At 44.9% G+C, this 19,962-nt stretch overlaps 1 protein-coding gene across 2 annotated transcripts in view; it reads left to right on the top strand.

Moving 5' to 3' along the window:
• The first annotated feature begins 1,912 nt into the window (after window positions 1-1,912).
• Window positions 1,913-19,962, top strand: part of LOC147617399 (cytochrome c oxidase subunit 12, mitochondrial-like) — a 70,669-nt gene continuing 52,619 nt past the window's right edge. For both annotated transcript variants that reach the window (XM_086775653.1, XM_086775654.1), the window contains exons 1-4: window positions 1,913-2,048; window positions 2,268-2,411; window positions 2,493-2,603; window positions 2,742-2,833. In XM_086775653.1, the coding sequence (XP_086631779.1) occupies window positions 2,046-2,048; window positions 2,268-2,411; window positions 2,493-2,603; window positions 2,742-2,833 (350 nt within the window). In that variant the 5' untranslated portion in view covers window positions 1,913-2,045. The remainder of the gene's footprint in view (window positions 2,049-2,267; window positions 2,412-2,492; window positions 2,604-2,741; window positions 2,834-19,962) is intronic.

The following is a 19,962-nucleotide window of genomic DNA, read 5'->3' on the forward strand; positions in this document are numbered from 1 at the left end:
ATACGGGAATTGGAGCCCACTTGTTTTGAGCAGGCACTTGGAAATAAAAAATGGGAAGATAGTAGCATTGGATGTCAATGCAACACGGGAGCTAGCGCTTTGTCTTAGGAAAATAAGGTAATTGGATATAAGGGGGTGTATAAAATCAAGCATTACTCAGATGAATCAATGAGTAGGTATAAGCTAAGATTGGTTGCCAAGGGTTATGCATAGACTTATGTAGATTTTTCACTTTATGTGAAAAGACAGATAGAGGGATCATGCTATTAGTCATTTATGTGGTTGGTTTGATTATCACTGGTGATAGTGATGCTGACATACATGATGTTAAGATGCTTTTAAAGTAGAAGTTTGAGATGAAGGATTTATGTGGTTGGTTTGATTATCACTGGTGATAGTGATGCTGCCATACATGATGTTAAGATGCTTTTAAAGTAGAAGTTTGAGATGAAGGATTTAGATGAGCTACTGTATTTCTTGGGTGGTATAGAGGTGGTGAGATCACCTCTCACGGCATTTTATTATTACAGAGACAATATGGCTTGGACATGTTGTCTAAGTATGGTATAACAGGCTGTAAGCCTAATGCAGTGCCATTGGAATACAAAGCTTTCCATAGATATAGGTAAATTTTTGGAGGACCCCCACTATGTACAGGTGCATAGTGGGTAACTTGATCTACATGACCATTAGTAGGCTAGATTTGAGCTATGCGACTAAACTTATGAGTCACTTTATGTAGGCCCCCAGGAAGCCACACATAGATGTGGCTAGAAAGATTCTCAGGAGGTATATAAAGGTCATAGTTGATATGGACCTTTCTATGAGGCTGCTACATGGGTACACAAATGCTGATTGGGTTGGTAGTGTTGCAGACAGAAGATCTACCAAGGGCTTTATGTTTTCTTTTGGAAGAAGTATTGCTGTGAGTTGGAACAGTAAGAAACAACCGACAATTGCCTTGTCGAGTATAGAGGCAGAGTACAGGAGCGTGTTGCTATGGTAGCTTGTGAGGTAGCTTGGTTTCAGAAGTTACTTAGTGATATGGGTAAGCCCATGGATATGGTAGTTTCCATTTATTGTGACAATATGAGTAGCATACAATTGGCCAGTAACCTAGTCTATCACGCTAGGATGAAGTATATTGAGGTGCACTATCACTTTATGAGGGAGAAGGTTCTAGCATAGCAGGTGATGTAGATCCAGTATATGTCAGCACAGAGGATTATGTGGCTGATAACTTCACGAAGGCACTTGGTATAGAAAAGCTTCGTACGTTTAGGAGCTTACTTGGAGTACAATGTGTGGAGTTGAGCTCGAGGGGGAGTGTTGAGATATTGAATTCAACTAGAGCTGTGGACATTGATAACTCACGTGGGTGATAACATCCGCACTTATGTCACTAGAATGGTTGGTGGGATTATAGTTGATATGTTGCCTAGTTGGTGGTGGACGACAACTGGTTTGGAGTATTAGTATGTACTCTTATCTCTTTATGTTAATGGTTGTAGAGAAGAGAAGAAGATACAGCCATCCATCTCTCTCTTGTGTCTTGCTTTCTCTTGTGTATGTGTGTTGCAAGGAACTTAAGCTCTCTCTCTTATCCACATTCTCTTTATGTAATGATGTTGGATCTCTCATGCATTTCTTCACCTCCCTCACTTGCCTTTTTATTGGGATAATATTATTTACAACTTTTTGATTTTTAATGAGATGAAAAAATTGGAGATATATATATGATGCTATAGCATCTCAATAATGAAAAAGAAAACACAAAAATGATCAAATTCAACCCTCCATCATTTGGTTTGCTGCTGTAAAAAGCTTTGGTGCAGTTGTTTTGGGCCTTTACCCAAGAGACAAAGGCTAATTCATTCAAAATAAAGGAGCTATTGCAAAATAATGATCCACTCACTTTAATCAACTTCAATTTAATTTATTAAAGTTAAGATGGTTAAAGAGGTGGTGGCTTGAAGGTTGCCACTCTAAACCAGACTACAGGTTACATCGCCATTTTTGCTTACATCGCCAGGGGCTCTAACACCATGGTAAGCCACACGTTTTCACCGATTCAAGCTCTGTTTGCTTGAAATATTCAGAGCTTTTTCTTGATATTTGTGTAATTCTTAGCTCATCATTTCTGGTTAAGCTTCAAAGATTTCCGTAATGTTCTGTATCCACTGCAGCATTAATGAAACCCTAGGTAGAATAGTGGGCCTCCGTTTTTTGTCAGTGGAGAAAATCCTAATTTCTTCCTATACTTGTAGTCATCTGAAGAAGCCGAGAGGAGTGCAGATCCAGAGGATCAGAAACCAGAGGATCAGAAAGAAAGTGACGCTCAAGAGGAAATTGCTGAGAGTGAGGAACCCACTGAGGTGTCCAAGGTTGTGGAGGCACAGACAATACAGGAGGTAGTGTTTTGCTGGGACGGTTTATGCCCCAACCCATCATCATTTTTGGCTTTCCATGATAATCTATGATTTCTCATGTAGGACACTACGAAGCCAGCAGCAGCCGATGATGCCGGAGGACAAGATGGTGATGTAGCAGAAGCAGAAGAAGCCACACAAGAGGATGAAAGCGAGAAACCCCGCAAATTGACCGTAAGTACTTAAAAATAACATCAACAATGTAGCTGCATTTTAGTACCCCCAATTAAACTAACTAGCAATGTGTGGAGCATTTTGTTTTCCAATTCAAATAATATAGCTCCTTTTTTGGTCTGTTTCTGCACCTTTCAGGTTGATGACATAAAGACAGCACCCATGGATTTCCGTTTCCCTACCACTAATCAAGCAAGACACTGCTTCACACGTTATGTGGAGTATCACAAGTAAGGGATTGGCAAAGCTAAATCTCTGAGTATTTGTTGTTATCTAGCAGTTTATATGGCTATATAGGCTGTCTGGGAAGCATTAGGCAGCTTGGAGAGACACACTTATCTATGTGGTGGTTCAAATTAGCATTAAGATCAAGAACCCTTACATATAACCATTTTAATTCAGTTAGACCTTTGGTTATGTTTGCATTATGCATGATTTAGATGTTTTTCATGATCTTCACTCTCTAATGGTTGAGGTCTTGGATCTGCAAGAGCAACTGGCTGGTGTTGAAGAAGAGGCATAAGTAGCAGTCCAGGTGCCAGGCAGCTTAGAAAGCAGGGTGGCATATGCCTAGTGAAGGGTGAACTTTGAAGGAGGTCGAGCTGGGGGACATTTTGCTAAGGAAAGCTAGCTGACCATCGTAGTTGCAATCAAACACAATTTGTACAGTTGGAACCTGGAACCTTTTTCCCCCCCTGTTTTGGGACAAAAAAATGGGTTCATAGTTGTCCACTAGTTTGTGTTTGTGTCTTTGTATATTGCTTTGTAGGCCTCTGTTGCTCTCTATCTTGCTAACTTGCTTCATTGAAGCCTTTCTGAATGACCTTTGTCAAGTATCGTGTAGCTGGCTTTCATGATCCGTGCTTAAACCTATGCAACACAGGATTGCTACCAAGTTGCTCAGCCCTTTGGGCTAGGTCGGCTCCTTTTCAAGTGTAATGTTTTATCCCTTGACTGGTGAGCAACTTATGCTTGGGTGCTGATGAGAACATAAGTATTGCTTTGCTTACTAAGTTGCTTCAGTTTGATCCGTCATGTGCACCCTGCACTTGCATGCCATGCGGACATACAAACCCTAATTATGTGCTAGTTTTGGGTTAGCGATAAGCACTACCCCCTGTGTGAGCCCCACTTGAGGGACATGTCGGGTCAGTCGCCATTAGGGTATGCTTGGTAAGTCCAGGTAGTTTTCTATTGTGTGAACCCTGCACTTTGTAATCCAATCAGAGTTAGAGGTGTGTATGGATGTTTGGCAGCTTTTTAGGCCAAGTATCATGTATTAGACATTAGTTTCGATCATTCAGGAGGCAAGATGCCCAAATCAGGCAGTCCGGCAGCCCAATGGGACACTGTTTAACAGGCCAAAAAGGCATACACAGTAGCGGGGCAGGTGTAGGCAATAACTGGCTGGGCAGTTTGGGCAGCTGGTCAGGCAGGTCGGGCAGCCCACAGAAGGGCATATAGCTCTTTAAAGAGGCCCTTCAGGTCAGCAGAGCATCAAAGAGGCATCTAGTTGGCATGAAAGTTCAAAGTGGCATGACACGTGGTACATGCCTGGCGTGGGTATGCGTATGGATCATATGGGTGGTGCCCATATGGAGTCCAAGACATGGCAGGATGTTATGGACGTGTATGGACTTTGGGCAGTGTTCGTATGTACACACGATGTACTGTGATGGCTAGGCAGTATCCATGATGTACAAGACAACGGACTTTCCAAGTTAGCAAGTGCATGTGCATGATTGTTGGATGCTTGGACATTATTTTCCTTTTGTGTGAAATTTTTTTGTTGCGTTGACGTTGCCTGGTATTTATGCTTGTGAATTGTCCATGGGGTTAGGGACGCATGGGCATCTTGTGGACGCATGTATGCAATGCCCTAGCTAACTGTGTATAAACTAACACAACTTTGTAGCCATTTATATGGTAGTGATGTGTGGACGTAGGCTAATAATGGGTTGGGGCACTTTTTCCCTCCTTAGGAGGTTTTTTCTCATGAGCATGTGTACACACTCTTAATGAGTGAGTGTGTAAGTGACCTTATCATGTCACTTCACTTGTACTTTCAATTGGAATGGTTGGTATTTTGCCATTGTAACCTCTATGTTATTTGACGAGAGAGGCAATACCATACACCCGTGCGAGGTAAACATGGACAAGATTGACATCAAAAAAGTGAAGGTTGTCTCCAAATATTCCTCAAGATAAGCATGACATCCATGCCATGCTCTATGAGGAGATGATGGCACAAGGTCGATCATATGCATCGGCAGTAGGTGCTAGTATGAGTGTGGCATCTCAAAGACAAGTATCATCAGACCCTAATCTTTCTGACGCATCGCTGTAGCAAAGGTGGTGAGTATGAGGCTTTCAGCCTGTTCTTTAGAGGATTTTTCATGATACACAAAATGGTCTCCTCCAAGGAAAAGTATTTTTAATAATATTTTTTCAATCTAGGAAGCCATTGATTGGGCTAAATCTAGACAACAATACCTTGCCATTCTCTTACTAGACTTTGAAAAAGCTTATAATAGAGTGGATTAGGACTTCTTGGAAGGCATGATGACATGCATGGGTTTCTCTGAGACGGGTCTCTTGCATGTATAGGGAGGCTCCTAGCACAATTTTAGTCTACAGGGAGCATGGTGAGTGCTTTTTTTTTCCAGAAAGGAGACTTCTATTAAGTATGAAAATTTTTTACAAAATGGGTTTCTCTGAGACGGGTCTCTTGCATGTATAGGGAGGCTCCTAGCATAATTTTAGTCTACAGGGAGCATGGTGAGTGCTTTTTTTTTCCAGAAAGGAGACTTCTATTAAGTATGAAAAATTTTTACAAAATGGAGATTTCACACCAAAAAGGTGGAGATCTCAACCAATCAGGAGCCCTGTGCTGCCAATAGGGTCCCGAATGAGAGGACATGAAAAAGATACCAATGTCCCACTCTCTCATAATTGCCTTCTTTTGATATTGAGCGAGAGCCATCCAAGGAGATGGGTGATGACGACATAGAGGATGCTGAGGATCTAGATGAAGTAGAGGCTTGAGCCCTTTGGCCTTTCAGAGACTTTCAGCATGACAGTCTCTGGATGCACAATATGTCTTCGACACCTTGCATGAGGATTTCGAAGACAACAGAGCTACATGGGATAAACCTGTTTCTACTCTCAAATACAAGATTGTTTGCCGAATATTGTCTCTCCTATCAATAAATATACACAAAATGCTAATATAATTTTCTTTCCCGGTAAGATGCTCTCTCTGCCAATGATGTTGCTCAATGGATTCAATCATTGCTTGGTGGTTGCTATGTGGAAGGCGTGTATTATGCTGCTTAAGAATTTTATGAGGTGCTACTCACTGAAATGCAGTACAAGGACCAAATGCTTGTAAAATCACCATTATTCTTTGGTACTCGGATGGTGCATGTACTCCCTTGGTCACCCGCCAAGGATCGTCAAAGTTTGATAAGGCATCACTGTCCTGTTTGGGTGGAAGTGGTGAACTTACCTCTATATGCGAGCTGATTTGCTAGGAATTGTAGCAACCTTGGGGAGGTTATATGCCCTCTTAGACCTATTGGTAGTCGCAATCGGTTCTGTATCTTATGGGATACTGATAAACCAACCCCCCCATCCATTGCTATTGAGGTTGATGATGTTTAAATGGGTGAGAAACATTTTGAATTGAAATGGGGAGTCTTTGCAGGTGCGTGTTTCAATTGTCATAAATTTGGGTATCATGCATGAAATACCCAAGTGTTCTCCACAGGCCGCTTGTGATAGCAGTTCCTCCTCCGACAACAGCTCAACCATCAATATAGGTGCCTCAACCTCGGGGCCCTCTCATGACTTCTCTTCCAACCCATTTGGATAAAGGAAAACAAAAGGTTGCGACTAATGTGTTGTAACAGAATGTGATGCCTATAGGGATAGTTAAAAGAGAAAATTGGTCAGGATGGATGGCAAACTGAAACACCATGCGAAGTGGTGTCATTAAGGCAACGCCCAATTTAATTTGTAACTAGTTAGCATATCAGCTACTAACGGGTTAGTCAGTAACTCCGGAAGCTGCCAAAGGAATTGGGAAAAAATGGGCTGAAGTAGAAAGGGTGGAATACTGTTTATGAATGATGACATTGGATTGTGAGGGCAAAAGGACGAAAGGACCAGATGTACGAGAGATTAGAGCAAATCAACATAGCATGAAATAGATGAATGAGTGTATGTATGTTGGTGAATGAAATCTTGTACAAGAGGCCCTCTGATGTGAGGTGACTCTGAGCAATAGATTGGCGAAGAAGCAAAGATGAGGTCGGAGCTGAAGCACGGTAGGCGACGAAGGCTCGCATCGATGTGAGGCGAAGGCACTCCGAGAGGTGGTCGGTGACGAAGGCTTGTGTCGGTGGATGTAGAGGCCCTCTGAGGTGGTAGATATATGTAGTGGGCAGTGGAAGGTGAAGTGGTGCAGGCCCTGGTGACAAGGGTGCAGCGGTACCCGAGGGGTGAGAAGAGCAGAGAGGGCTATTGTCCTGAGTGGTGCAGGCTCTAGTGATGAGGGTGCTGCAATACCTGAGTAGTGGTGAGGAGTAGAGAGGGCTGCCGTCGCGAGTGGATGTCGAATGAGCAGAGAGAGCTACCGTCTCGATGTCAAATGATAGTGATGAGCAGAGAGGGCTGTTGTCCCAACGATGTGCTGTAGCAGAGAAACACTGAAGTGTAGAGAGTGGGTTGCTGTCCCAAGGTATGATCTGCTGTAAAAGAAAACGTTGGAGTTGTCAACGATGATGATAAGCTGATGTAGAGCAGGCGCCAGCAGCAGCAGCAACAGAGCAGATGGTAGTATATCTATGATGTGGTGATGAAGCGATGCTATATATATGGGGTGGGCTGTTGGTCGGCCCAGTAGAGGGACTGTTGGCCAGCAGCACGAGACCCAAAAAACCCAAAATAAAACCAAATAAAACCAGAAAACCCCTTTTAGGGCTGGGAAAAATGTCATTTTCACACACCCCCTCCCAGGCGTAAAAGGGGACCATGAGAGAAGATGAAGGATACCAGGGTCCTATACTGACACACTGGCAGAAGGAATATATCCCCCTCTGGAAGCAAAGTCTGATAAGTTCAGAGAGGGAGATCATGATGGCAAAGGTGTAGAGGGTGAGTAGATGTAGGTGGGTTGATTGTCTCCCAATGTAAGATCTTGAACGGGGCTCTCCATTGAGTAAGAAGTCCCATTCCTTGTGTGGTCCACATCAGAGTAAGGTGTAAGCCTAGCGGGGCGTGCAATGATGGACTCAACCACGTGTCCAAGAGATAAAGATATAAAGAGAAAGAGGGGAGAGAGGAAAGGGAATGGGGATCTTGCACAATACACCACACTGAGCGGGAAACAGGCCTGGCCCCCTTTCAAGAATTTATTCAGGAACAATCCATGGGCACACTAGCCAAGATCAATACAATCAATGAATAAACAAATAGATATGCTGATGTAGGATATCCTAGTTGATGTCAATGTTGATTTCGAGGCACAAGATCTCTGATGCTGAGCACACCACGGGGATGACCCACAAATATCTCTCACTGGGCTAGTACCAAATCCAATATCTAAATCCAAATCCAAATCCATTGAATCCAAGTCCAAGTTCCAAATCAATTCCAAGTCCATGATCCGAGTCCAGATCCAAATCCAAGTTCTAGTTCCAATCCAAGTCTAGATCAAATCCAAGTGTCATGTTCATGTCCAAGTTCCATGCCTAAACTCTATGTTCCATGTCCAAGCTCCATGTTTATGTCCAAGTTCCATGTCCAAGCTCTATGTCCAAGCTCCATGTTCATGTCCAAGTTCCATGTCTAAACTCTATGTTCCATGTCCAAGCTCTATGTCCCAAGTTCCATGTCTAAACTCTATGTTCCATGTCCAAGCTCTATGTCCCAAGTTCCATGTCCATGTCCAAGCTTCAGCTTGTACACGAGGTGCGTAAGAGAAGTGTGTAGATGACAAAGAATATGTTGACCAAGTGTAGATTCTGTTGTCCAAATTGGAATAGAGTCAACCCTCAAAAAGGCTTGCACAGAGGCGAATGAATCAGGGTTATTCCACGTGGTTGAATTGCACATGTATCTGATGGGAGCGGCCAGGTTGAGATGGCTCAGTAGTATGGGAGCTGCCTCAATGGTAGTTGGCAGCGATAACAAGTGGCAGCGGCTTTTACAGCAAGCGGCAACTCTGGACAGGTCAGCTGGCAGCGGGGGTAGTATTGTGTTGATGGCGCAGTCAGTCCAGCAGTTGGTGGCGGATCAGGTGGCAGCAACGCTGGTAGGTGGCAGCAGAAGTACTGGCTGGCGGTGCAGGCACCACACAAGCAGGTGGCAACCGTACTAGCGGAGGCAGGGGGTAGCAGCAGCAGCGAATAAAGTTACGCAGGTTTTGTACACAACAGCCAAGCAGCTAGGTGTGGGCGGCGCAGCTTGTACAATGGTTTTATTGGCGTAGGTGGTGCAGTTGTACGGCGCTGGGTGGCACAAGCGCTGGTTGGCGATGATAGTTCAATGGCGACCAGGTGGCTGTATGGTTAGCTGGCAGTGTGCAGAGCCACTGGTGAAGATGGAGGTATGGCGATAATAGACTCCAAGCTTCCACGATGATCTCCACGCCTTGTTCTTTCTGAGAAGGGAGAGATTCATGCTTCTTTTATACCCAAGGGAGGTCCTGCTTTTTGCCAAAAAGCTTGGCTAAGCTTTTGTTTTTCTCTTTTTCACTTTGCTTTTATCTTTTTGACTTTGTTTTTGTCTTTTTGACCTTTAATAATAAAATATTACTCAAGTTCTTTAGCGTTTGCTTTTCTAGCTTTAAGCCCTTGCTTTTTGGCCTTAGAGCTACTTTTTGAAAAAGAAGCTTTTAGCTTTTTGGTCCGGCTCAGTCTCCTCTTTCCAATGGTGCCCTTGGCTCGCGGTCAATCTTGTTTGACTTTTTGCTTTTTCTTGCTTTTTGACCAAGAATGGTTCTCTTTCTTAATCAAACCTTATGGACTTGTCACCCTGTCCCCATGTCTTCTTCCACCTGTTTGGTGTCCGGGCATGGGTTTCATCATGTGAAGTAGTGCTAGGAGGACCAAATATTTACATAAGGAGAATCAAGTTCTGGTGAGAAAAATTGGTCCTCCGGGAATGCGGGTGGATGATCCATGCTGTGTGCTCTCGAGGTCTTTAATCCCTTTGCTCATGATAGCTTTGATACCAGGTGAGGGCAAAAGGACGAAAGGACCAGATGTACGAGAGATGAAAGCAAATCAACACAGCATGAAATGGATGAATGAGTGTATGTATGATGGTGAATGAAATCTTGTACAAGAGGCCCTTTGATGTGAAGTGACTCTGAGTTGTAGACTGGCAAAGAAGCAAAGATGAGGTTGGAGCTGAAGCACGGTTGGTGGCGAAGGCTTGCATCAATGTGAGCCGAAGGCACTCCGAGAGGTGGTCGGTGACGAAGGCTCGTGTCGGTGGATGCTGAGGCACTCTGAGGTGGTAGATATCTCTAGTGGGTAGCGGAAGGTGAAGTGCAGGCTCTGCGACAAGGGTGTCGCGGTACCTGAGGGGTGATGAAGAGCAGAGAGGGCTGCCATCCCGAGTGATGCAGGCTCTGGTGACGAGGGTGCTGCAACACCTGAGTAGAGCGGGCTGCCGTCCCGAGTGGATGTTGAATGAGCAGAGAGGGCTGCTGTCATGATGTCAAATGATGATGATGAGTAGAGAGGGCTGCTGTCCCAACGATGTGCTGCAGTAGAGAAATGCTGAATTGCAGAGTGGGCTGTTGTCCCAAGGTATGATCTGCTAAAGAAGAAAACGCTGAAGTGCAGAGAGTGGCTGCTGTCCCAAGGTATGATCTGTTGCAGAAGAAAACGTTGGAGCTGTCAATGATGATGATAAGCTGATGTAGAGCAGGCGCCAGCAGCAGCAGCAGCAGCAGCTGCAGCAGATGGTAGTGTATCTACGATGTAGTGATGAAGCGATGCTATATATATGGGGTGGGCTGCTGGTCGGTCCAGTACAGGGGCTGTTGGCCAGCAGCACAAGACCCAAAAAATCCAAAATAAAACCAAATAAAACCAGAAAACCCCTTTTAGGGCTGGGAAAAATGTCATTTTCACACAATGTGAGGTGTCTCATGCCACAGAATTCAGAATCTACGATGCATGAGACTGAGATGCAAATATGATTCATTGTAAATAAATCCGCATGTTCCATATTTATATACCGTTAAAATGTCTTTCATACAATGTGCAAGGCTTTTGTGACATAAATAAATGGAGGCTTTTTTTGAGTTATGTATATAAAATGCAGCCGCATATTATATGTTTACAAGAGCATAATCAACACTTTTTAACTGGTAGGCAAGGTTCCTTTGCTGGTTATCATATTTTCTATGCTGGAGACAGTTAGCACTCCGGGGCAACCATGCTTATTAAGCATGAGCTTCATCCTCAACTTGCTTACAATGGATGGAAATTCAGTGTATAATTCATGGAGAAATTTATGAATTTGCCAATGTGTATGCCTCGCAGAATTCAGTGCAAAGGACAAAAATGTGGCACTCATTTTAGAGATATCCTTGGTGGTCTAATGCATTTATTTGTGGTGATTTTAATCACTCACCAGCATATGATGACAATACTTCACATTGCTCTCACATGATGGCGTCTGAAAAGGCAGATATGGGCCAAACCCTTAATGCATTTAGTATTTACATGCGTGTGATCTTTGGACACAAGTTATGATGCATGATAAGGGCTATATGTACCATCATAATGCTATTACTGATTATTGGGCACGCTTAGATCGCTGGTACTTTTTGAAGCAGCACAATATGATGTATTCACTTGCAAAATGTGGCTGGATTACTCACTACAGCTTTCAGATTATGCATGCATTGTATTTTGGAATGAACGCGTGATTATTCCTTAAGGAATCCGAGATTGTTGATTATCAACAATAGCTATCTCATGCATAGATCGCCTACGGAAATGGTGAGAGATGTTTTGCGTCCATTTTCTATGTAGATGCATAAGGACTTGGATGTGGCCTGGGTATAGCTTTGTAATCAGAATGCAAGCTGTTATACAGGATAATGGCATATGGTATTTGCAGGAAGAAAGGCAAAGAGTGTCCATTGCTAAACACCTTATTCAACAATATACAGAAATCAGCCACCATAGAATTTAGAATGCCTAGGATGCCCAGGAGCATGCTTGGTGAACACTCCCAACCACTACGGCCTTGGGATCAGGGCCAGCCACTCTGGGGGGATGGAAGAGTCGATGTCGAGGCTAAGTTTGTCCCTACCCTGTATCCCTGTTAGGCTCCTCTCCTTGGCCTCTAGGGGCAACTGTTTGAGAGTAAGCCAATCTCCAAGTGGCCGAGCTGGATCCATACTCAAAGCTCCCCACAATACGTGCGGACGAGCCCCTAGCATGTGACCATTGGGCAAACGGACCAAGGGGTTCTAGATTAGTGGCGACGTTCCTTGGATGTAGTTGGAGCGGATTGTTGAAGGGCCAGCTTGAGATAAAGAGGTTGGTTGTGAATCCGTCCTCAAATGCAGGGCTAAAGCTACGAGCCCGCATCTCTGTGGAGATCCATCTCGTACTCTAGGGCCAAGGGCTCCCAAAATCAGGGTGCGGGCGGAGATCCTAGTGAGCACCGAGGAGGAAGTCCTTCCGGAAGAAGGCCACAAACTATCAACTTGTTACATGCAATGAGCTTGGTCATGATAATGCACAACATCGTGATAATGCACAACAGGGCCTTCTTTATACCTTTATGTGGTGAGAATCTTTAGCATCCAATTTAGAGAGTAGAGAGAGAAGAGAATGAGAATGAAGAAGATGACACAGAATTGGGTCCCAAATACCCACTGAAGGGCCCCCCCCCTGCAAGCAGGAGTATTTGCTTATATTACTCTTTGGAGAATGCTGTACAATGCTTGAGTAAACAAGCAATATGAATGCCCAAAGCAAGGATGAGGAAGACCGTATGTCGGTTGAGTATCCACCAATCCAAGGCTCTGCTGATGACTCTTTGGGCCACTGATACAAGTCCAGATAGGTGTAGGACTGCACATGTCACCACTTCTCTGGCAGACGTCTGGAATGATGTCATGATTGAATACATGTGGAAGGGCTCCATGGAAGGATTGGTATCCTGGTGTGAGTTCTTGGCATGATTTATGAACTCATGGAAGGGTGGTAACCTTGGTGAGTGACTCTGGACTCATGGAAGGGTGGTTAACCCTGGTGAGTACTTTTTGGTCCTGTATGGACGGCGCCTGTGAACGGGCTAGTTGGATGTACAAGATGTAAGTTGGGAGATTTCATCCACTATGTTTGTGCACCAGCTTATGTATGTGAGTTGCACATGCATGGATAACTTGTTTTTGATGCCTGGACATTGCTTGGTATTTTGCCTGTGAATGTCCACGGGCACCGGGGACGCTTGGACAACCCGTGGATACGTGTGTGCACACCTGTTTGGGACTCATATGGTTTCCTTATGTGTTTTGCAGGTGGTAAGTGTGCACACTTAACCGAATTTATTCATTATTTCATGTTACTAAGGTTTATTGGGTGCAGGGTTCACATTCACTTAAAGTGTGGGCGGACACACTTATAATTTTACAAGTGAGTTCACATCAGGCTAGACTATTTTTAATGAACCAAGGCCAATTATGAGAGATGGGCACCCGAGCACTCCCAAATAGCTCCACGAGTTGCTATTCGGGGTGTGGGAGGGCCAAAGTGGGCAAGCCTTGACTTGTAGAGCACTCATCTGAAAAACGTGGGCTGTTAGGAGTTGTTTTGGACAGGAAAAACAACAAGTTTACTCAATTTGCATGAGCTACAGGTGGAGTACATGCCAAGAGCAAGAGTCCCAGGGTTGGCTGGCTGCTATTTCTCTCTCTCTCTCTCTCTCTCTCTCTCTCTCTCTCTCTCTCTCGGACACCACGCCTATACCAGAGAGAGATGACAGAGATCAGAGCTCAGTTTCACAGAGAGGGTGCGGAGCGACTGGCTCGCTTCAGAGCACACCCAGGCATGTTCTTCAGGGAGCTGTGGACACCCCCTTCATTGATGTATACCATTTTATACCCCCAGTATGGTACAGGATGGAGCTAGCTAGGTTTCATATCATGATTGTATACCCCATGCATATAGCTTTGCATTCTCCTAGTAGTAGAGCTCCATCCCCTTCACCACTCATTGTACTTATTGCACACCCAGAATCAGCTTTCTAGTTCAGTACTTTTTCATTTTGTTGGGATGACAGAGGATACCCCATACAGGTACACCGATTTGTCTCATAGGCCGAGTTCGGTCTTTTGGAAGACGTTAATAAAATCTTTCTCTCTCTCTCTCTCTCTCTCTCTCCACTATAAATGGCAATAATCAGAAAAAAGGGCTAAATTTGAATATTATGGCTCACACATCAACCCAAACTATTGGGTCACATACTCAAGTGAAGAAGACAATGCTTAGAAATACATAAGCATGCCTATTCCCGCCAATGCAAGGAGAGGTCTTGCACTTATCTGGACTAGGTCACACACACTCGAGATTGAAAAAGGAGCATGGAGCAATATCCCAAAAGAGAAAAGACTATGCAAAGTACGCACTTTGGGAGCAGTGGAGACGGAGGGACATGTCCTTTTAACATGCCCACAATATGACCACATAAGAAAGGACTTTAGTACCATTCTAGAAGGATATCATGACTTGGTGGATCTGCTCACACATGCCAAGCTTGCTCCTGTAGGCATTTATATCACCAAGATTCTTAAACATCATGGCTACCTTACAGCACAATGCGACCATACGACAAGCTCCATATCACTCCCATGAAGGGAGAAGGCTTTGTATTTCCCTCCAATGAAGGGAGGAGGCTTTGTTTTTTTGTTTCTTACAACTTTGTAATAATTTCGTGGAGGTCCCATGGGCCGTTATCGGCTCCCAGAGGACGATAATACATTCTTCTTCTTCTTCTTCTTCTTCTTCTTCTTCTTCTCTCTCTCTCTCTCTCTCTCTCTCTCTCCCCCCCCCCCTCCCCCCCCTCCCCGAGAGATGGGCCAGCCACTCATCTACCTAGGTACCCGAGATATCAGTTTACACGTGAGACAGTTGGGGATTATCGAGATGCAGTATTTGATGGCTTGTTCGCTTTAGACCCGCATAGCCCTCTGGACGAGATCACGAGAGGATTGGCAGGTGTACTACATGCATCCGCCTCATATGCGTTTCCCTGCACTATGATCCCTTCCACCCACCCCCGCAGCACTGCCCCACAGAACGGTTGGTATGATGGTGAGTGTCGTGAGACACGAGCACAGCTACAGCATGAGATTGCCATTGGGTCTCACACGCATAGACAGGCTAGGATGATCTTTCGGCGCCTTGTGCGGAGGAAGAAACGAGCCTATCTAGCTAAGCTAGAGTAGGAGATCTACCAACTCTTCCTGGGGAAGGACAGCAAGAGGGCATGGAAGATGTTTCAGGAGAGACAGCTTGGTACTCCGATTATTGCACCTGAGGCATGGCATACTTATGCTAGAGAGCTATATGATGCACTAGGACAGCCCCCCACCCCCCCTCCACTGGGAGCTAGACCGGCTAGTAGCACCTTTTTTACTATGCGGATGGTGCTAGATGCGATAGACAGGTTATAGAATGGAAAGGCACAGGATCTTGATGGGCTAGTTGGAGAGCACTTCTCATATGCACGAGACACTTTGGCTTTGCTCATCGTACATGTGTTTAATCGTGCCATTTGTGAGGGTTTCTCGACAAGCTGGACAGAGCATATCATTGTACCACTCTTTAAGAGTGGGGACCCCATGGTACCAGGCAACTACAGGATGATCATGATTGGTCATTACTTGGCCAAATTATATGGCTCTATATTGGAGTCGGAGTTGAGCCGATGGGCAGAGAGGCATGGTCATCGAGCACATGGACAGGCTGGCTTCAGAGGAGAGGATTTACTACCTTGGATCACATACTGACACTTCGGGCACTTATTGAAGAGGGTAGGGCACAGAAGAGAAGGATATACTGTTGCTTTGTGGACTTCCGCAAAGCCTTCGATATCGTACCACATGCCAGGCTTATGCATAGATTGCATGACATTGAGGTACTCGAGGATATATGCAGTGGGGGATATATGCTTTGTATGAGTCTGTGAGACAGGCAGAGTCCGAGCTCCAGGCGGACTATCTGATAGGGTGACCAGCACGATAGGGGTGAAGCAGGGATGCCCGCTATTGCCCACCCTCTTTGGACTGTACATTGATGCGGTCTCTGATTATGTAGACAGATTGGGAGGCCCAGGGGCATGCCTAGTAGGGGTGTTGATACCCATCTTGTTATATGTTGATGATATTGTTCTAATCTTAGACTCTCCGGAGGGATTATAGAGACACCTGGATGCATTACAGACTTTCTGTGCGGATAGAGATGTGACAGTGAACCTTGGGAAAACCAAGGTTATGGTGTTTAACACCACATAGGCATGGGTGACGAGATCAGAGCCTCAGTTCACTTTCTGAGGGGAGCCGGTAGAGTACATCAGGTCATATGTCTACTTGGGAGTTACTTTCACAAGACCGCGTTTCTCCTTGAAGGAGGCAGCAGCAGCTAGATTAGCTGGAGGGCATGCAGCCTTGGGGGCACTTGAGAGGCAGTGTGCACACATACAGTTTCAGGAGCCATGCACCAAATTGTGGCTATTTGATACGCTTGTCACACCGACCCTCCTGTACGGAGGTCCAATTTGGGGGCCCAGTATACATCATAGATCTCAGAGAGGGACAGATGAGGGATGGAGGCAAATGGAGAGACCACTGATTATGATGATTGCCCACATGATTCGGACCAAATCATCAGTACCACATGAGATTGTTCGGGCTGAGCTGGGTGCCCCACCAGTAGTAACTGAGGCCCTATTCCAGGCAGTTACCTTTTTACAGCGGCTATGGGAGCTCCCTCAGTAGAGGTACTCCCGATTGGCATTGACCTCATCCATACAGTTGGCAGAGGTACTCCCGATTGGCATTGACCTCATCCATATAGTTGGCATAGGATGGAGATACTCATTGTTGGTACGCTCAGATGAGATCATGTGAAGATTCTCACCACTCCAGGAGTGTGTCTCAAGTACGTGGGAAGAGACCCAGGCATGAGTCTCCTAAGCCTAGACATGAGGCTAGAGACGGGTCTCGTTCTAAAAAGAAAAGCCGAGAGTTCAAGTCAGGAGACAAAGATGTGAAGTTTGAGAACTTCTATGGCAAGATGGATACTACGAAGGCGCTTGCTTTTGTGAGACAATTTGAAATTGCTTTTTGCAATGAAGAATTCAGTTTTATGCTCAATTCTTGCCTCCAAACTTTGCCAAGAATGTATGCAAAGAGTGGGATTGGTTGAAGCAGGATGAAGGGGAGACAGCGCAGACATACATAGCTAAGTACTGGAAGGTACTGCTGAAAGTTACTCCCTTTATGTCTCTTTCTAATGGGGAGAAGAAACGGAAGTTTGAATCAGGTTTGCACCCCATCATTCAAGAGAGCTTATAGGTGTATCCAAATCAGACTCTTCAGCAGTTGATAAACTCGGCACTCATAGCTGAAAATTTGCATATGAAGTGGGTTAAAAACAAGTCAAATTCAGATTCACTTAAGGGCAAGAGACGGGCTGGTTATGACTAGAAAAAGGGTGGACAGCCTTATAAAAGTGAGTAGAAAGATGCCTCATATACAAAGGGTTTACGAGAAAGAGTTATTGGCAGTGATTCATGCTCTCATGATGTGGAAGCATTATCTTTTGGGAGCTGAATTTACCGTTAAGACTGATCATCAGAGTCTACGGTATTTTCTTACACAGACTAAGCTATCTGAGAAACATATGAGATGGGCAAACTTCCTGTGTATGTTTCATTTTCAGATTTTACATACTCTTGGTAAGAAGAATGTTGTGGCCGATGCACTATCCCGAAGGCCTCAAGTAAGTGCTATTACAGTAGCCTATCAACTTATCAGATATGCGAAATTCTTATCATAGAGATGATGATTTTCAGCATATATGGGCTGGTTTTCAGCAGGGTATAACAGCCTTGAATTACTCCATACGTGATGGGTATTTGATGTTTCATAATCGCCTATATGTACATAAGGATTTCAGGCAGAAAGTAATGGATGAATGCCATGCACCGCCTTATGCAGGGCATAGAGGAATCCTTGCCACTACACAGGCTTTGGAGAGAGACTTTTTCTGGCCAGGAATGCGTAAAGACATAGATGACTATGTGCGCCAATGCATGGTTTGCTAGAAAGTTAAGTTTGATAGGCACAAGACTCCGGGGTTGCTTCAACCGTTGCCGATTCCGAATCAGCTTTGGGAGAGTATTGCCATGGATTTTATCACAGGTCTTCCTAAGACGCATCAAGGGAATGATGCCATCTGGACTATTGTGGATAGGTTCAGTAAGCATGCACATTTTATTCCGGTGCGGACGACCATAAAGCCAGAGCATATGGCAAAGATATTTATGGCACAGGTTTTCAAGCATCATGGTATGCCAAAGATGATTGTGGGGGATCGTGATCCTCGCACCACAAGTCTCTTTTGGCGAGCATTGTTCGATAACATGGGAACGAAGCTGAATTTCTATTCTGCATATCATCCAGAGACAGATGGACAGAGTGAGATTGCAAATTCAGCAGTGCTTGATCTTTTGAAATGCTATGTGGCTGATCGCAAATCAGATTGGGAGAAGTATTTGTCACTGGTAGAGTTCGCTTACAACAATACAGTGCATACTTCTACATGCAAGGTGCCCTTTGAGATTGTTTATGGCAAGATTATTTTGCCACGTATCCTTCGCACGAAGGATGAGATATTTGCAGCAGATGAGTATGTAAGGGATTTGGATACGGCCTTTGCACAGGTCCGGACAGCCATACAGAGATCCCAGGATAAGCATAAGAAAGCTGCAGATAAGCATAGAAAGCAATTGGATTTGAAGGATGGAGATTGGGTTTTATTAAAATTCCAAAAGGCTCACTTTCGCAAGCAGACTGGGAAAGATGGTAACTATCCGAAGCTATCTTGCAGGTATTATGGACCATTTCAAATCTTGGAAAAGATCAATGAGGTAGCTTATAGGCTGGTGTTGTCAGATCATTGGCGGATTCATAATGCTTTCCATGTCAGTCTCTTGAAGAGATATATTGGTCTTGAGCCGGTGGAGCCGGTTATGGAAGATCAACCTGAGGTTGATGAGCTGGAAGAGGTATTGCAGCCTGAGCAAATTGTTTTTCACAAGGAACGGAAAGCTGCTAGAGGCAGGCTTGTCTGTAAGTACCTTGTGAAGTTCTGGAACTATCCAGCACTTGATGCGAAGTGGATGGACGAGGCATATTTTAAAGATTATCCAGATCTTCTTGCGGCCTACTTGGAAGCTTTTTTTTTTTTTCGAGAAAAAATCCTTTCATTAGTTATATAAAAAACGCCCGTAGGGCTACAAGAGATCTCTCCTGCTCATAAGAGAGACAGAGCAGTGAATACAGCATGGCAGCCCGGGAGACTCTCCCTAGGTGCTGCAAAATACAAGCATCAGTACAAAGAACTGAGAGACTAAATCATACAATAGGGGGGGGAAGAGCCAAACAGGTGGCCTGTAGTGCCAACAGGGGGATCCCGTGTGTAAGGTGTAGAAAGGGCCACAGCGCCAAGTGGTGTGAAAGGCCTGGCGCCGTAAGATCGCCTCATCCGAGTCTCCCTGGATGCGGTCGTACTGTCCTCGCAGGGTGTGGATCAACTCCTGCGAAATCCCCCGTACAGTCTCTGCTGGAGGCTCCAATCTCCCCTCAAAGGCCGCCTACTTGGAAGCTTTTCAGCTGCGGGCAACTGATTAGAAGCCGGGGGGGATGTCACCACTTCTCTGGCATACGTTTGGAATGATGTCATGATTGAATACATGTGGAAGGGCTCCATGGAAGGATTGGTATCCTGGTGTGTGTTCCTGGCATGATTTATGAACTCATGGAAGGGTGGTAACCCTGGTGAGTGACTTTGGACTCATGGAAGGGTGGTTACCTTGGTGAGTACTTTTTGGTCCTGTATGGACGGCGCCTGTGAACGGGCTAGTTGGATGTACAAGATGTAAGTTGGGAGATTTCATCCACTATGTTTGTGCACCAGCATATGTATGTGCGTTACACATGCATGGATGACTTGTTTTTGATGCTTGGACATTGCTTGGTATTTTGCCTGTGAATGTCCACGGGCACCGGGGTTGCCTGGACAACCCGTGGATACGC

The sequence above is a fragment of the Cibotium barometz genome, chromosome 36, assembly GCF_041138505.1.
Source record: "Cibotium barometz isolate CiBa-2024 chromosome 36, ASM4113850v1, whole genome shotgun sequence".
In the NCBI taxonomy this organism is placed as follows: Eukaryota; Viridiplantae; Streptophyta; class Polypodiopsida; order Cyatheales; family Cibotiaceae; genus Cibotium; species Cibotium barometz.